Raw genomic sequence first — 18,972 nt, forward strand, 5'->3', positions numbered from 1 at the left:
CACCCAGACCCTCTACCTCCCACAATATACAAGAGTCAGACTTCATTTTAAGCTATTGTGCAATCACCTTTATGTACATTACACAAACGCATGTAAATCAGGGCAAAAATATTTTTTTGAAATCAAATGAATGGATGTTGTAGTAGATGTTTGATTTTTTTTTTAGAATATAATTTGATATTTTTCTGGTTCCAAGATGGCAAACCCATTTGCTGAAAGGAGTACTTCCGGGGGCAAGGGGAGGAACTCCTGGTGGCAAAGTTCAGGGGTTAGGGGGCGGGACTTCCAGTCCCAAAATGGCAACCAAGGGCTGGGGCACCTTTCAAGGGGTAGGGCCAGAGACAACCTTAGCAGGGTGCGGGGCCTGAGTCAAATCAGCCTGTGCTGGGCCCTGCCCCTAGAAGCCGGTGATGGATTCAGCGGCGAGGGGATGGGGTGCTGAATGGCCGGATGTGAAACCGGCAGCAGTGCAGAGTCACCGTGGCCACTCTGCCTGGCTCTGTGGGGCTTGGTGCCCAGGGTGGTTGCCCCAATTTGCCACTCCCCCAGGGATGGCCCTGGGTGGGGTTACCTATGCGGCCCTTCACAGCTTTACGACACTGGGTAAGCGGCCCTTCAGCTGAAATAATTGCCCATTCCTGCTATAGAGGGTCAAGTGGATATGTAGGTATTTCCTGTTACTCCCATGATCTGTCACTGCTACTATACCACAAGATGTCAGACTTTAATGGCTGTTTTTTTTCTGTGAGTTAACATTTAGTTTGATAATTTAACAGGTGGAGCATTTTACACTCCAGAGACAATTGATACAGCTAGATTGCACTACCGGAACTCATGGGCTCCAATACTGCATGCAGTGGCACTCTGGCTAAATAGTACAGGATTTAATACTTCCGAGTCAACAGAAGAAGCAGCTGCAGCAATACCTAATTCGCAGAAACGTGCTACATCTATTATGTTAAACCAGGCACCTGGAACACCACCTACCACTAAATCTTTGCTAGAGATAAACAAAGATAGAATGCATTTGATTTTAGGTAAGAGTCATGGATTACATTTCAGAGTTAAACACAGCTGCTTTGTGGTATTAAGTGGATATCATTTTCTTAACATTTAATGATATTTGGTGATAGTGAAAATGGCCCATCTATCCATAGATTTCATAGATTTTTAGGGTGGGAAGGGACCTCAGTAGATCATTGAGTCCAACCCTCTGTCCTGGGCAGGAAAGAGTGCTGGCGTTAGATGACCCCAGCCAGGTGCTTGTCCAGTCTCCTCTTAAAGACCTCCAGGGTAGGGGAGAGCACCACCTGCCTTGGAAGCCTCCAGATTCTAGTAACGCTTACTGTGAAGTACTTCCTGATGCCCAATCTAAATTTGCTCTCTGTCAATTTGTGGCCATTGTTACTAGTTATCCCAAGGGGTGCCCTGGTAAATAGAGTGTCTCCTATTCCTTTCTGCTACCCCCCCCCCCGATGAATTTCATAGAATCATAGGAGTAGGGTCAGAAGGGACCTTATAGATCTTCAAGTCCGAACCACTGCCAGGGCAGGAGAAAAAAAACTGGGCTCAAATGATTCCAGCTAGGTAGGCATCAAGCCTTCTCTTAAAGACCCCCTAGGGTAGGAGCCAGCACCACTTTCCTTGGAAGTTGGTTCCAGATCCTAGCCGCCCTAACTGTGAAGTAGTTCTTACGGATGTCTAATCTAAACCTCCCGTCCAGCAACTTGTGGCCGTTATTCCTTGTTAAACCAGGGGGTGCTAGGGGAAACAAGGTCTCACTCAAACCCTTCTGGTCGCCCCTAGTGAGTTTATAGACAGTCACCAGGTCCCCTCTCAGCCTTCTCTTGTGAAGGCTGAACAGGTTCAGGTCCCACAGTCTCTCATTGTAGGGTCTGCCCTGTTGCCCCCGGATCATGCGAGTGGCCCTCCTCTGGACCCTCTCCATGTTGTCCACATCCCTCCTGAAGTGGGGTGCACAGAACTGGATGCAGTACTCCAGCTGTGGCCTGACCAGTGTTGCATAGAGGGGGAGGATCACCTCCTTGTTCCTGCTAGAGATGCACCTGTGGATTCACGACAAGGTGCGGTTAGCCCTGCCAACCGTGACCTCATGTTGTTGGCCCATGTTCATCTTGGAGTTAATAATGACTCCAAGATCCCTCTCTGCCTCTGTGCTTTCAAGAAGGGAGTTTCCCATTTTATAAGTGTGCTGCTGGTTACTGCTGCCCAAGTGCAGCACCCTGCACTTGTCAGTGTTGAAGTGCATCCTGTTTTTGCTAGCCCACCCCTGTAACCTATCCAAGTCTTGCTGCTGTCTTTCCCTCCCTACTAGCGTGCTTACCTCACCCCAAATTTTGGTATCATCAGTGAAATTTGTAGGGGGCCACAAGATCATCTCAGCCTTCTCTTGCGGAGGCTGAAGAGTTCCGGGTCCCTCAATCTCTCCTCACAGGGCCTTACCTGCAGGCCCCTAACCATACAGTAGCCCTCTTCTGAACCCTCTCAAGGTTATCCACATCCCTCTTGAAGTGCGGCGCCCAAAACTGGATTCAGTACTTCTGCAGCCTTACCAATGCCACATAGAGGGGAAGTATCACCTCCTTAGACCTGTTTGTGATGCACCTGCTAATGCATGACAGAGTGCAGTTAGCTTTACTTATCTCTTTGTCACATGGACGACTCACGTTCATCTTGGAGTCTACCATGTCTCTGAGATCCCTTTCTGCTGCTGTGCTAGTTAGAAGGTCATTATCTCCCAATCTGTTTGTGTGCTGGTTATTCTTTCTCCCTAGGTGCAGCACTTTGCATTTATCTTTATTAAACTGCATCCTATTCTGTTCTGCCCAGTTTTCCAACCTGTCCAAATCCACCTGAATCAATTTCTTGCCTACCCATGTGTTTACTTTGCCCCATAATTTGGTGTCAATTTCAAATTTGGACAAAGTGCTCTCCATGCCCTCATCTAAGTCACTGATGAAGATGTTGAACTGTACTGGTCCAAGGACCAAACCCTGGGAACCCCACTGCCCACATCTTTCCAGGTCAATACTGACCCATCCACCACCACTCCCTAGGTGCATCTCATAAGCCATTTCACCACCCACCTGATCATGTAATCATCTACGTCACAATCGCTTAGTTTATTTATAAATGGGATGAGACACCATATCAAAGGCCTTTTTAAAATCCAAGTAAATGACATCTACCTCAACTCCTACATCTATTGTAAATGACATCTATCTTGATTTTTGCATTCTTTCTAGTGCATAGCCTGGAAACCCCCCTCTTTAGAAAAAAGAATTGTAGCTGTGAAAAAGACCTGTATCAGACTTTGTTTCTATTGTTCAAAGATAAAAATGTGTTGGGTATCTGTATATAGCTCAGATGACAAATTTTAGTATATAGACTTGTATTCTGTTAATAGTTTTAAAATTGTGATCTAGGGAACATTATTCAGTAAAAAGTATTTGGACAAGTCCTTGCTTTTACCTGCACTGCAGTGTCTCATCTGTAGATTTGAAGGTAGTAGTTATCTACTTTTACAGTGCCACTGTAACATCTATTAGTAATGAATCATTTGGTGATTTCAGTGATCAAGGCTATGAGAGTGTCCACATGTACAATTTTCTTAGGATTTAGAATACCAGCTTTCTTAATGTGCTTTATTACTTTTGTGGATTTTCTGAATTCATAAGGATCTCTATAATTTCAATGTGATGTAAAAAGTAATCCCTATCTTTGGATACAAAACACAAAGTTTATTTCTTTTCAGGTGTTAGTATACAATTCCTCTGCTCCCCTAGGCCTGAGGAGCCTGTTGAACATGTCACATCCTGCTTACAAGCCCTGCACACTTTACTGGATTCCCCTTGTGCTAGAATACATATTGCAGAGGATCAGGTATAGTACACAAGTCTAATGGTATATTTTTAGACAACTCTATTGTACATATGTACATCGTGCATGTGATATGATGTATATATAATATGTAAATGCCATTTATAAAAGTATGTGTGCATGTATACATGTGTATACATACAATATAGATAGTCCATAATTAATCTGTGTAATATTTCTGTGTCTGTGATCATTAGAGCTGATAAAAAAAAAAAAAAATTAGGCAGAACTAGCTACCAAAACTTAGAAAAAAACAAAAGTATTCTTTTCGTTTCTTATAATGATCTGATTTAAAAAAAATCATTTTCCATTCTGTGAAATTATTTTTAAAAAGTCTTTGTGAAATTTTATTTTAAAAAATTATTTTAAAAAAATGCCTGGGGTTGAGTAGGAAAAATATCCCTTAAAATAATAATTTAAAAATGAACAGCAACAAACAGACTATGTTTTCCATTTAAAATTTCAATCTAAAAAGAAAAAAAAAAATTGTTTCCAAAGTTCCGTTTTTGAATAAAAGCTATGCTGGAAATACTTTTGTCATTATGTTCAGTATCTAACATGTTGCCTTCTGTTATGGAGAGACATGTATGAGTTGTATACCCAACAAATAAAAATTCTGTCTTGTCATTAGAGAGAGATTACTATTTCCTGGAGGTTATGGGATTAAGTCAGATTCCCAGGATGATTTTTGTGCAGAATAGGGGAAATCCAGGGAATGTATAAAACTTTTGCATTTGCACCAGCAGATCATCTTTAATTTTTAATAGCACTAAAGTCAGTGTCAAGATCATTGCTTACTCTATCCTCCTTAATGCCTAATAAATCTTAGCAAATAAATAGATTTTTATGTTTTTCCTTTGTTTTGTATACTATTGCAGCGTAGAAAACACTTGGGAAATTTACATGGAAATCTTTAGAAAGACTAGTAGTACAGAGCAAAAATAGTAAACCCTAAACCTTTTAATTTTGTAGCTCTGGAGAGTTGAGGAGTGAGTCTGTTCTCCTTTACTCTGCTGTAATGCATTACAATATTCAGGAGATATTTCTGATCATATGAGCTCAGTGGGTTTAGTGAAATACTGTTCATTGCTTACACATCGCAGCCATGTCCAAGACGTGTATGAACAGTTAGGCCCTTGCCCCATGTATGCATGGCAGGAGATGTGATTTGATATCAGGGAGCAACCATGCCATCATTATTTGTCAGTTCAAAGAGAGCCTGGGATCATAATCTCGGCCTCTCACTGCATTGGCAAATTGAAAGCTAGGTGCTGTAGCCCCACGTGCAAGGCCAATAGTCTGCTGATGGTTGGCTTCACCTTGGACAGCCCTGAGTCTCCAGTTAACCTGTGGCTGTCCGACAGACAGTCAGTTGGTTGTTGGCCCTGGCCAGACATCCTCAAGTCATGAACTTGGGTTGTTCAGGCTGGGGCTGGCAGTCACTTAATAGTCATAACATGTTGATTGCAGCATAACTGTAATGTGTAGACGGGGGCCCTAGTTTTCCTAGGTCATCTTCTTTTAGCAGCTTACGGTGTTTACAAGGGATATAAATTTTCAATATGCTGTTTAGAAAATACTCAACCTGCTGGATAAGTTTTTGGGGAAGATATATCATGACCACCTTTATTTTTCTATGAGTATAGTTCTTAAAAAATGGTTTCTTTGGCCATGAGAAGATTTCCCATCTATATGCAGTATTCCATATTTTCCAGAAGTCTGTGAAGTTAGTTTTCAAGCTAGCTGGGGTGAATAAAGCAAAAGAGACTGCAGAGTTCAGTCAGATGCATCTATTTAAGTATTGTCAGGCAGGAGGGTCTGCAGATATTTTGCACTTTTACATTTTACTTCAAAATTGAATCATTAGAGTAAAAACAAAAAAAAAGAAGAGAGAGGAGCATTTTGGAGCAGCAATCTCTCATGTTTCTCAAGGACATATCACAGTGAGCAGTCTTTTGCTTTTGGAATTAGATTTAACCAGTTTTCACTTCTGAAAATACCGGATTGTGATGCGTGAAAAGCATTTGTTTTAGAGTAAGGAAATGATTTAGCAAGTTAAAGGGCGGGGCAGGCCATATTCAAAAGATATTTTTTCAGAACTAAATTGTAAAATAAATAGGGTCAGAGTCTATTCCATCTATTAGATGTCTAAGTAATCTTGAGCACCTAAATGCAGTCCTAGTCCACTCCATTCACATCCTTGAAAACCTGTTAAAGCAACTGCTTGTGTAACACACTGTAATCTTAGCTTGAGCAGTAATATCCACCTTTTATATCAGTAGTTTTTCAAGACTTGAACAGGATGGGATAGCTTTACACTTAGCTGTCTAATAGCTGAAATAGGGTCTGGCTCATGGTGTGTGCCAAATAACTGCCTTTTTAAAACTGAAAATATATTTTATGTCTAAGAACAATAGTACAGTGGTCAGAACCATTTTTTCTGTTTCTCTTATGAACCATTCACTCCTAATTTATATTTCTTTAAATACTTTTCTCTTTTCAATTTATCCCAGCTCCTTGGTGTTGAACTTCTAAGTGTATTGCATCGACTTTTATTGACATGGGACCCTCCCTCCGTCCAGCTGCTCATTACTGGAGTTGTCCAGCAGATAGTGAGAGCAGCTCAAGATTATTTGCAGGAAAAAAGAAACACTCTGAGTAAGACTATATGTAACAAATGTAAAACTGTTTGTCTTAACAGAGGAAAATAGTGAATTGGGTGATGAACTGAAATTTATGAAAGCGTGGATCTAGGTAAAAATGTTTCTTCCTTATTATACAGATCCTTTCAGTACGTTTGTATACACTTGCCTATAGATGACCTTTTTTTAAATTAATATTGTACCAGCAGGGTTCTTTCTGTATCAGAGACAAGACCCCTGCTAGTACAGGTAGGCTTTATCTCATTTCTCTCATAGTTTGAATCTTCTGATTTTCAGGTTGCATTTATTGATGGCCTTTTTATATATCCATTTGTTTCTGTGCTTCCTTTTCTTTTCTTGTGTTTACAGAGGGCAGTTGTATCCTCTCTCATCCTTTGTTTTGCTAGACTATTTAGTCTCCTCTTGTATGAAACTACTCACCTTTCCCCCGATTGTCTTGGTCAGTGGTGCTCAACCTTTTGGTCCCACAGGTCAAATGAGTGGTGCAGCGTCAGTCCCTATACTGGATCCCTGGGGTTGCTCTTCGATCAGGCCATATGCTGCCTGGTCCTGTTTCATACTACCTGAATCCTGTTTTATGCCTCCCTGCCCCACATGCCTGGATTGGATCCTATGCTGCCCTGGTTCATTGCACCTGAGCTAGCACACAGGGCCATGCTGTCTGGCGTGTAGGGTTCCCCATGGGTCTGGAAATTTGGCTGTGCTGCCAAATTTTCAGACCTGTGTGGAGCTCTGCAGGCTGGAAGATATGGCTTTCTGGCCCATAGACCAGTGGTTGTGCACCCTGGGTCTCAGTAATTCCTCCCTTGTAAATGCACCAGTTTAAATTATTTTCTGATTATAAATAACCAGAATTGCACACAGGCATTTCAGATGTACTTTGTCATCAATACTTTTCTGTCTCTACTGGAAGTAATTATTAATATATTCTAGGATCACAGTGGCTTTTTTCAAAGTCGTATCACACTGGTAGTTTATTGTCATCTTGTGATCAGGTAAAGCACCTTTATTCTTTTTGAGTGGCATTCTGCTCCTTTTTGTCATCAATAGAATTTTTTATTAAAAGACTCTAAGGCTATAAACAGACATTTGTCCTTGGAGCAGGATGAACTGTGGCGGGATGTGTCCCAGCAGAGTTGATCTGCTTCATTGGCAACATTGTCCCATAGGATTGGGCCTGTGCTGGTCCTGGGGTTTTAGGGGCCTGATCCTGCATGCCAACTGTAAATGGGGAACTGACTTGGCATGTTTCCCTGTAAATGGGAACTCCAGTGTTTTCCTCATTTTCAGAGGTGCACCCCATGTCTGGGCGCAGCAACACAATGTGCATGTTTGGGGAATTCCCTGCTGGGGGATTCTCAGGATATGCTTCTGGAAGAAGATAATCCAGGCCCCTGAAGCCCTGGGAGCACCTGTCTGGGGCAGCTGGAGTGTATGGGCAGCTCCAGATTGCCTGTGTTCTCCTGTCATAAAACAACTGACATCTGTCACAAAAATGCAGTATAAGTTATACCAGCTAGTGTCATGACCGCAGTTTTGTGCTTTTGTGGTTCAACAAGGGCATGGATCTCTCTTTTATTTGGGTTTTGTGCTGCCACAATAATTCTTATGGTGGTACAAAAGCAAAGTTCATTTATCTTTCCAGTCTCAGGTGGTGTGGTACCAGTTGTTCCCTGAAGCTATTTTAAATTCAGTTGGGCTATATAGACCTATTTTAACCTTCCAAACCTTTATTACTGAGGTGCAGGAGAAGAAAAAGACACAGCTTGTAGATGTGCCAGTTGGGGAAAACAGTCTTCTAAACTGAATACATTTGATACAGAAATAATTGAGAGAAACAATAGCATGATGGCATTTTTGGAGTCATACTGCACTTCAATATTTTGTTCTACCAAATTGTTATGTGCTTATTACTAATAAAAAGAAAGAAAACCTATGACAGTGTACTTCACATGACACTTTCTTGTAACTTACAGAAGTTAGCATCTTACAGCTATAATTTTACATGCGACTTAAAAAAAAAGTTGGAAACTGCAAATGCTATGTTGTAACTATTAAGTATTAATTTCTGGAGTCTTTATGTAATTTTTAAGTCAGTTGTAATCACACCACCTTTAAGGCAATTTTAAAATCCTTAACTATGTTTCAATTTGAAAAGCAGTATTTTATTTAGCAGCTCCATTATCATAAATTACTGTGAACTGCTAGCTTTTCTCAAAATGCTACTCACTCGTACAATGATTTTATGTAATATTTGTTATGTTTTTTATTGTACCAAGCATCTTTCATTGCAGATGAAGAGGACATAAAGGAAAAAGAAACTTGTCTTGTGTTAGGAGAAGGTGGTGAGAGTGGTGGTCTTGTGCCTGGAAAATCTCTCGTCTTTGCAGCTATGGAATTATTAATGTTTATCTTAGTACGGCATATGCCACAGCTAAATACAAAAATGTCAGACTCTCCAAGCCATGTCTCTACTAAGCTCCAGCTGTCTGAAGAAAGTTCTCGTCTTGTGGCTGCAACAGTTACTATCCTATCTGACCTGCCTTCTTTGTGTTCTCCTGCTGGTACTGTATTATAACTAAATATGTAAAAATGAATGTGTTTATGATAAATATTACATACACGGTTGTGTTTGTCTTAACAATACCCAATTGTTGCTGCAATTATATATTTTCTGTGTTGCAGACCACTTTAAAATGAAGCTGATGGAAGGCAAAGATAGAGTTGCACCAATAGGGTGCTGCAGCAACCTGAGGTGCCTTGAGATCTTTTCAGGGATGCTGCGGAGTGTCACACGGTGACACTGTTAGGTGTGCAAACATGATTCATAAGATATCCAGAGGTTTTAAGTAGGAAATCATAGTGTTAAAACCGTTCAGACCTGTTGTGGTTTTTCCATTTTCTTTTCAAGAAAAGAATTGCTATATTAGTTTTCCGTAAATGAGTGAAAACTAAGAGCTGACATTTTCGAAGACATGCCTTGAGTCTAAAAAGGCACATCTATAAAGAAAGAACTCTACCCTGCCTTCTTTCTGGGAGATGTCAGATAAAGAGTGCTTGAGTAGTGCCTTCACCCCTGTGTGAAATGGAGAACTTCTAACATTCAGCAGGGACCTTTCAGGACAGCTAAGGAATTATTGATAACCTGTGAAAGACCTTTTTGGTTGGGCTTTCTTAGCCAGAAGACATGTTTGTTTTGAGGATGCAAAAAAGAGGATGTATACACCTATGGTATGTTAGGAGATCTCTGGTGCCCCTCGGGATGAAAGGGAAGGGAGAGTAATAACCTAAAGTATTTATATGCCCCAGACATCCTACATAACTTGTGCTATCAACACCCTGAGAGGTAATGAAGCATTGCTATCCTTATATCACAGATGTGGAAACTGAAGACTAGAAAAGGTTTTGAGCTAGATCACAAAGGGCCTTGGCTAAAATTTGGCCCCTAGGTCCAAAAGTATGATCCACATAACTTCTGTGTAACTCGTTAAGGTGCCTGAACCTACTGACACAAACTTTCCCTGGTTGCCCACATTTTGGCTCCTGTATATGCACAGAAGCATGTCATTTAGGCCACTGACAAATATTAAAAAGGTGAAATGGGATTGGATGAATGATCTCAACAGTTGCACTTCCTGCCATGCCATGCTGATTGAGCGTCAGATCCCATCATGCCATATTGCATTGGTAGTCTTCGTTTCTGTGGCTGGGAGCCCCATCAGTTGATCAGTGCTTCCAGCCACAGGGGCACACCATGATCACTGATGGGATTCCCAGCCACAGAGGTTCATGGTAGCCCCCTGCAGCTGGGAGCCCTGTCAGTAATTAGAGCTCTTAGCTGCAGTGGGGTGGGGGAGAGGCATCTTGCATTCCCATGGCTCGGAGCTCCATCAGCTGAGTTAGGCTCCCAGCCAAGGGGAGCTTGTGCTCCCCCACCTCAGAGTGCTGATCAGCTGACTGGTGCTGCCAACCTCTTGAGTGTGCCCTGGAGGCTAGGAGCAATGGCCACACATTCAGTTAAAGATACGATAGGAGCTAACCGTGAAGTTGTTAATTCATATTTTGTGTAATATCTTTGCCACTTATTCCTGGTTTTATCACACTATTAATTGAATGAACATGTGGCCAAAGCACGGTTTAAGATGCAATTAACCAGTTAATCGTGTCTTAAGTGTATTGTGTGTCAGGGACCTTAGTAGTGCTAGGGTTTGAGCAACTTGGTTCCTGTCTTGCATCTTAGCTCCTTTGGAGCCACAAGCTGAGTGAATACACTTGCCTATGTCCCTTGAGGGGCCCAATGCAATGGATTTGCCCAGCGCTTGCCTAATGTACAGAACTGAACTGTATGCAAAACACACAGGTGCTCCTGCTTTGCCAGGAGAAAATGGTAGTGGTATCCCCTTTATACAAAAGCTTGATGGTTAGAGCACTCACTAAGAATATGGGAGAACCAAGTTAAATGTCATGTTCTGCCTGAGGGGATAAAACCCGTATCTGCTGCCTTTCTAGAGAGTACCCTGACTCTGAAGTTATAGGCAGCTCTAGGATAGGGCATTGTCAATGCTTTCTTTTGAAGCTGTTCCACTTGGCAGAAAAGAATACAAGATTCATTGGGTTAGGAGCAAGCACTAGAGCAAGAGTGAGCATGACACAAGCCAAGTATTTACAGCTTGGGAGGATAGAAGTCATAGGTTTTGGTTCTTATTACAAGCACCCTTTCTCTATTTTACAGTCCTTGGAACAAGGACTGGAGTCCAAGTCTTTCCCCCACGCAAGTGAGAGCTGTGCTGCCTCCTATTCTTCTGTCTGACCAAATGAATCTTGATTTTTTTTTTCCCTGCAAAATGGAATAAGTTAATCATACTGTGCATTCAGAATAGAACAACAAATTCCTTTGTTAATTGTTAAAATATGGAATTATATGTATCATTAGATAAATTATAGTAGATTTTGGCATATTTGTTGATAATAGATGCCTCTCTGGGAAAAGATAAAGAGACTATACCGTACTATTTGTTAAAGTTAACAGCAAGAAATGTACCATGTTTTTTATTTCAGGATGCATGACGATATTACCCACAATCCTGTTTTTGAATACAAAAGTATTGAAAGAAACAGCAGTAAAATCAGTGGATAATCAGGTTCCACCCCCAGTCAGTGCAGCTCTCCAAGGGTTAAAAACTATTGTAACTCTTCCAGTCATCAAGACTGATGAAACTCAAAAGCAGTGGACCAATCTAATCCGAAGCACTCTGGCATCTATCTTGGAATACTCTCAACCAGGTAAGCAATTGACCATCATTGAAGCAGCTTTTAATGGAGAGGCAAATTTATGCATTTTGTATACAATTTTAATAGGATATATTAAGAAAGGAAAGAGGGACGACCCTATTAACTGTAGACCAATCTAACTTTGGTCCTGGGAAAAATCTTTGAAAAAATTTGTCAAGGGAGGCCATCAACCACAAGCTCCCAACTGGTGGGGTACTGAAAAACAACCAGCATGTTTTTGTCGAGGGGAGGTCATGCCTAACAAACCTGGTATCCTTCTATGATCAGGTAACTAACCAGCTGGACTTGGGACAAGAGATGGATATCATCTACCTAGATTTCAGCAAAGTGCTTGATACTGTTTCCCATGAAATCCTCTCAGGTTGGAGAGTTGTGACCTAGATCAGGCTACAGTAAGGTGGGTTGGCAACTGGCTCAGCAGCCATCCTAGTGAGTGGTAATGGATGGAGTGGCCTCATCCTGGAGGGCCATCTCCATTGGTGTCCCCCAGGGATCAGTGCTTAGGCCCATACTCTTTAACATCTTTATCAATGAGCTGGGTGAGGGAGTGAAAAGCTCAATGATTAAGCTTGCAGATGATACCAAGCTGTGGGGACAAGTGAGTACGTCTGAGGACAGGACAGAGATCCAGAAAGACCTTGACAGGCTGGTTCTGCAGGCTGAACACAATCAGATGAGGTTCAACAGGGACAAGTGTCAGGTCCTTCATCTGGGTAGGAAGAACTCTCACCATATCTATAAGATCGTGGTCCACTGGTCCACTGACTGGCACTGCATCCAAAGGGGACTTGGGGGTGACAATTGACCAGAGGATGAATATGAGCCACCAGTGTGAAGAAATCGCCAACGTAGCGAATGCATCAGCAGATGTAGTCAGTAGATCCAGAGAGGTGCTCCTCCCTCTCTATTTGGCATTGGTGAGGCCACAGCTGGAGTACTGTGTCCAGTTCTAGGCACCACACTTCAAGAAGGATGTGGACAAGCTTGAAAGGTTGCAGAGAAGAGCCACCTGCTTGATCAAGGGCCTGGGGGATAGGCCTTATGAGGAGAGACTTCAGGATCTGCGTTTTAGTCTGACTAAAAGAAGGCTGAGGGGTGACTTGATAGCCACCTACAAATATGTCAAGGGAGAACACTGGGATCTGGGAGAGCAACTTTTCAGAAAAGCACCTCCTGGGAGGACAAGGACAAATGGGCACAAGCTTGTTGGGAAAAAGTTTAGGCTAGACATGAGGAAAAACTTCTTTTCCATACAGGTAACTAGAATCTGGAACACGCTTCCAGCAGAGGTGTTGCAGTTGCCGTCCCTGGTGGTGTTCAGGCAGAGGCTGGACAAGTTCCTTGTTGAGCTCGTTTGAGCCCAATTACTTCCTGCCCCTGGCAGGGGACCAGACTTGATGATCTTACAAGTCCCTTCCAGTCCTTCTTTCTATGATTCTATAATATACGTAAGATTTTGGAGCTAAAAGGTGGGATTAGTACAGTATGATCAGAAAACAAGGAAAAACTAAGAGGTGGCATTTTCTGAGGGGTGCACTGAATCTAAAAACAGAATGAGAACCACTGCAGTAGATCAGATTTACTGTCTTGAAACATACCCCAGTGAAACTGGAAACCAACTGAGCTTTGAGAAGTGGTGTAATAAGTTTTGTAGCGGGGCACTAAGGTGTCTGCTACTTTGAGAGCAGAGATAAGGACCCAGGTGCAGGTTGCCAGGATAACCGGTTAATGAGGGTAGTGACTCGCACCTGCCTGGTCAGCTGACTGAAAGGGGCAGGGCCTGGTGCCTATATAAATTACAAACCTGAGGCCAGGGGGGAGTTGACTGCTGGCTGCCAAGGGGGAAGGAGCTCTGCCTAAGTAAGTGAAGAGGAGAGCCTGGACTGCCTGAGCAGGCTGATATTGGGGGAGAAATGGAGCACCCTTGGGGTGGCTCGAATGAAGTTACAGGTAAGCAGCTAGAATTTATGTTATAGCCCAGGGGCTTATGTTCTGTGTTTGCTGTTTACACTGGAGGTTTGGGTGAGGCTATTAGGGGTTGGAGGAGGTCTCATAGGAGACCCACAGCAGCGTGGGAACCCCAGCCCCAGGGAGGCGCAGGGAGAGAAAGGGCTGTGGAGAGTCTGGGCATCCAGGGAGGCGCAGAGAGAGACAGGGCTGCAGAGAGCCCGAGCACCAGAGAAGGCGCAGAGAGAGACAGGGCTGCAGAGAGCCCGAGCACCAGAGAAGGCGCAGAGAGAGACCAAACAATATTAGTTACATCTGCGAGGCTCGGGGCATGGTAAAGGGGTCGTTGGAGCCACGCAGAGCCCATAAGGCTGGGGTGCACTGAGACACCCATTACTGATCGGGACCAGGGTACAGCAGAGAACCGTGTCCAGGAGGCTGGATAGGCAGCCTCCCTATTATACAATAACATCAAAGACGTGACAGGCGAGACTTGAGGGTGCTTTGAGGCAAACTTGGCATGGTAAGGGGGTGCTAGGGGAGATCACGGCCACCCCTAGGGCGCCACCCCGTTACAGGTTTCCTGTAATAATAAAATAATTTTTTATTATGAAGAATGTAATAATAATACAATTATGGAGGTAGAAAGGGCATAGATCAGGGCTGTCCAACCTTTTTAAATGTGGGGTCAGATCATGAATTTTTTATCACCCAGTGGGCCGGCAGGAGCGGGCACTCACGCGGCCTGTCCAGTCCAGCCATGGCCTGGGGGCACAGGGGTCAAGGGGTGCCACCTGACCCCACCGTATCTTCCCTGCCACCTGGGCGGCCTCGAAGATCCTTGCGTACCTGCGTGCCTGGCCTCAGCAGCCAGACGGACATGCGAGGACCCTACAGGGGGGTGCGGGATGTTCAGAGACACGCCCCTGCTCCCTCTCGCCTGGGGAAGCCCAAGCCTGAGCCCAACCGGCAGGGCTCCCTCCCTGGGCCCCACGACTCACCACCCCCAGCATGACGTCTGCAGGCATGGGGGGGGTGCCCGGACAGCCACAGCAGCAGTGGTAGCAGCATCTCCCACGGGCCTGGCCGCAGCATCCCTCTGAGCTGGCATCCGTGCCCCCCGTGCCCGTTGCACCGTGACCTGCTCTGGCCAGTGGGGCCAGGAAGGGGCACCATGAGATGAGGGGGGAGGGGAGGAGCTGTACCACGTCAGCAACGTCAAGCTGACATGGTGCATGTGGCAACCTTGTCCCTTCCCCAGCCCTTCAGCAGCCATTAGGAAGCTGCTGGGGGAGGGACAAGGGGTGGGAACAAAAGTAAATAATGTTTACTTTCGTTTCCTGTCGCAACACTTCGGGCCTCAGAAAATGGCTTGGCGGGCCACATGTTGGACAAGCCAGGTATAGATAATTGTAGCAAGGTTCAGAATGGAAAAGGAGATTTACAATAACATAATACAAGCAACCCTCGCCATTCATGAGGGATACATTCTCGTATCCCCTGTGAACGGCGAAATCCGCGAAAAAGGTACTGCGGCGGCAGCAAGCACAGAGCTTCCTAGGAGCTCCTGGAAGCGTATTTAAGATCCAGGTTCGGCATTCACGAATATTTGAAACTGCGAATGGCAGACTCACAAATAGCAAGGGTTCCCTGTACGGAATACTGGGGGAAGTTAGCCATTGACCAATAGGGAATTGAGATAAAGTTAGGGTGCAAAAACCACTTAGAGATTCTAAGTATGCTTGATAAAGGATTGAATGTACCTTTTCAGTAATAAGAAAATCATACCCCTTACTCATCCACTAAGAGGATCTCTACTTTGTTTTCATAAACTCTAACCAACTTGGATTCCTCTAGGTCCCTACCTTGCCCTTGCACTGGAAGAGCAAAGAGGCTGCAGTTTTTGTTGTCTGTGCTGAAAAGAGATCCAGAGTTACATTATTATTTATTTTGTCACTTACATAGTGATGGTACCTCAGCCAGAATTATCTCACCGCATTCCTTTTGTCTGCATATGAAGATTAAATAGAGCAATGAATAGAGTTCTGCAAAAAGACAAATGTGAGAGTGCAGGGACAGTTGAGCTGATTAAACAGTACCATCCCACTGGCATATTTGAGAGAAGTGAATTATTGCATTAAGTTATCTATACCTGTGGTACTCAACTGTTTGGCCCTGTGGGCTAGATAAGTGGTGCGGAGCCAGTCTGTGGCCTGGATTGGGCCTCATGTGACAGAACCAGGCCCAATGTGGCCGCAGCTGGCTCCTGTACATCTGGATTAGGCCTCACTTTGGCCCTACTTGCTGTTACCAGTCCCGCATGCTAAGATCAGGCCCAGCACACTGGGGTTGAGCCCTGGTACTCCACACTGCCCCTCCTCAGGTCTTGCCCTGCATGCCAGAATTGAGTCCTGCTCACTGAGTTCCAGCCCCATGCTTCCCTGTGTGCTCGTCTAGCCTTCAGGGTCACGCTGATATACAAAACACTGGGTTTGCGTATCTTCAGTGCATTTTTCAGTACGCTGTGGAATTGAATACTTTACCCTTTTAGAAAGAAGAATATGTACAAGGTGTACTGCATGTGCTTTTTTTTTTTTTTTTTCAGAAGGTTTATACAATCAGTCAAATCAAAACCAGTGTTTATTTAGAATACTTCAAGGCCCTTCCCAGTGCAGACTTTTTTACCACACTAGATTTTGGGTTTCTGCCCTCAGCCATTTCAGCTGCAGATGATGTTTAAAAGAATATTTTAATAATGGGAAACATATTTCTTCATTGGATGGTCTTGCCCAAAAGTAGCTTTATTTGCTTGTTTAAATATTAAAACTCATAAAAATGCTTTTAGTCAGAGATTAAGCTTGAATAATTTAGGTTTAATAGGTAGAAGTTTTAGAAATGTTGAAGCACTTTACAACAGATGACTAGTCATTTTAAACAAACTAAGGAATATCAGTCGTTGTCTGTAATGATAAAAATGCGGATCTGGTACTGAATAGATGCATATTTGTATGCAGTTGATGCAGTTGAGGTCGTTCCCAGCATGTTTCCTCATTGTGAATTTATCCTGGTGTGGTAGGATTTACTAAACAGATTCTAAACCCTTTTCAGAATAAGCTAACAGTCTGCTCTTTTCTTTTTGTTTTTCAGAGGCCTCTAAGCCTGTTCTTGATGAAGTAAGCATGCTAACAGCTATTGCTCTCTTCCTTTGGTCCGCAAGTGCAGAAATAATTGGAGTGCAGTCCTTGCAGAATGGTTGTGTGAACAGATTTAAAAATGCATTAAATTCTTGTGATCCATGGGTAAGCTTATCACCTGGGAATGTACCCCATAAATATTTGATATAAGACTAATTAATAAGCATACTGCATTTTCTGAGTTTCCTGAAAATTGTTATGACTTTCCGTCAAAAACTAATCAGGTACTGTGTGTCAAATTAGTCATAATTTTAAACTGTTGCACCATGGCATTTGTTAAAAACAAACGAGCCCCTAAGCAACTGTTTAGGGGTTTCAAGTTACTTTATGGTAGATTCTGAAATCCTTAAACGGAAAATTATTTTTGTTCATATATATGAATTTAGGCGAGGAAAAGCCTATGTGGCTAAAGACATCTGTTTTTGTTTGTTAGCCCCACTTTCCCTGATACTGTTTTGACACTTTTTTTTCTCAGTGGATAAAAATGAAGCCCCCCATTTCTAGTGATCCTCTTTTTATACATGTGCAAAATTTGTGCGTCTGTTATGTGTTCATCAAAACTCGTTAAATGTACAAATCAAATTTAGGTATGCAGTTACGTAATTTGTGTGTGCGTATCTGAGGACATCTAAAATTGTGACTTACATGTGTGAACTTGCTTGTGTTCATTATCTTTTGAAGTTATCATCTCAGATGAACCTTTGCTAATATGATGCATTTTAGGGAGGTGTGACTCAAAGTAGTGTGAAATTAAACCTACTTTTTAGTTATGTGGAAATCAGTTTGTTTTGTGGGTAGTCAGATATGCAGATAGAAACTCATAAAATGTAATTTTATTCCATAACCCATAAGGAATGCCAGGTCAGAGAGATGACTTTACACTAGCACACCTAAGAAACCCTTATGGTGGGGACCTGAAGTCTCTTCACACTTTTTTGTGACTTGTGCTTTTGGTTTGACAGACTCCATCTGTTTTGCTCTTCCTTCCTCATGTATCCAGAGATTCATAGTCAACAGTTCACTTAATAATAACAGTTCAATTATAGTTGCATTTAAAGTAGCTACTGATTATTTAAGAGTTAAAACTAACAGATTTGGATAAAGAAAACTGTCAACTCTTTTTCTTACCTAGGCAATGACAGCATTGAGCTGGCTGGAAGTATTAGTTATGAAGGTTAGAGGTTAGCAGTGGTAGATTTCCATGTTAAAATAGTGATTCTCTCTGCTCCCAAAGCCTTAAGATACTGAAAGGACTCTTTTCCTTGATCTCTTTTTAAGAAGAAAAACACCTGTCTTTCATCTAAGAATGAACTATTTTACATAGAATATTCATGTGGAATTCCTCAGGACTTCTTTCCTTTCTTCCCATTATCCAGTTTTTTTTGCTCTCTCAGTATACTGCCAATCCATATTTATTTATGTAGGCTAAAACTTCCTCGTCTCTTTTTCCCTACTGCTTATGGAGTTTTCCTATATAGAAAACCTATAGGCCATGTCCAGATGAGCAGGGACAGCGCTTGCAGCAGCACAAATAGTAGTGGCACAAATTTGTCCTGCTACTTTGTGCCGCTGCAAGCACAAGCCCTTACAAGTGTACTTTGTTGGGGGACACATTGTCTCACCTGGGGAAACTGCCCTTGCCCAGCTTCTCGTGGCTCTTCAGCCAGGGAGAGCTGGAAGCTGGGGCCAGCACTATAACCTGATGTCCTGGTGGCGTGCTGCAGCAGCAGCAGGACAGCATAGAGCCAGAATGTTGCTCCAGGCTGCCAGGCCTCCATTTGTGCCAGCACACACTTTTTTGCAACATTGTGCTGGGGGGTTTTTTTTTCCACTTTTTTTTTTTTTTCCTACCGGAAAATCCTGGTAGAAACATCCTGGAAGTCCAAATGTTGTTTCATAGTTTCTAGGGTCGGAAGGGACCTGAGCAGATCATCTAGTCCGAACCCCTGCCATGGCAGGAAAGAATACTGGGGTCA

General features: G+C 43.0%; 1 protein-coding gene across 2 annotated transcripts in view; it reads left to right on the forward strand.

The window, feature by feature from the left end:
• The window catches only part of HEATR5B (HEAT repeat containing 5B), an 88,757-nt gene that overhangs the window by 63,072 nt on the left and 6,713 nt on the right, over positions 1-18,972 (forward strand). The window contains exons 30-35 of one of the 2 annotated variants that reach the window (XM_019549724.1): positions 777-1,037; positions 3,776-3,903; positions 6,414-6,558; positions 8,843-9,127; positions 11,622-11,846; positions 16,950-17,101. In XM_019549724.1, coding sequence (XP_019405269.1) covers positions 777-1,037; positions 3,776-3,903; positions 6,414-6,558; positions 8,843-9,127; positions 11,622-11,846; positions 16,950-17,101 — 1,196 coding nt within the window. The remainder of the gene's footprint in view (positions 1-776; positions 1,038-3,775; positions 3,904-6,413; positions 6,559-8,842; positions 9,128-11,621; positions 11,847-16,949; positions 17,102-18,972) is intronic. The other variant, XM_019549725.1, reaches the window with a different exon arrangement.

The sequence above is a fragment of the Crocodylus porosus genome, unplaced genomic scaffold, assembly GCF_001723895.1.
Source record: "Crocodylus porosus isolate Cpor-Errol unplaced genomic scaffold, CroPor_comp1, whole genome shotgun sequence".
NCBI lineage: Eukaryota > Metazoa > Chordata > Crocodylia > Crocodylidae > Crocodylus > Crocodylus porosus.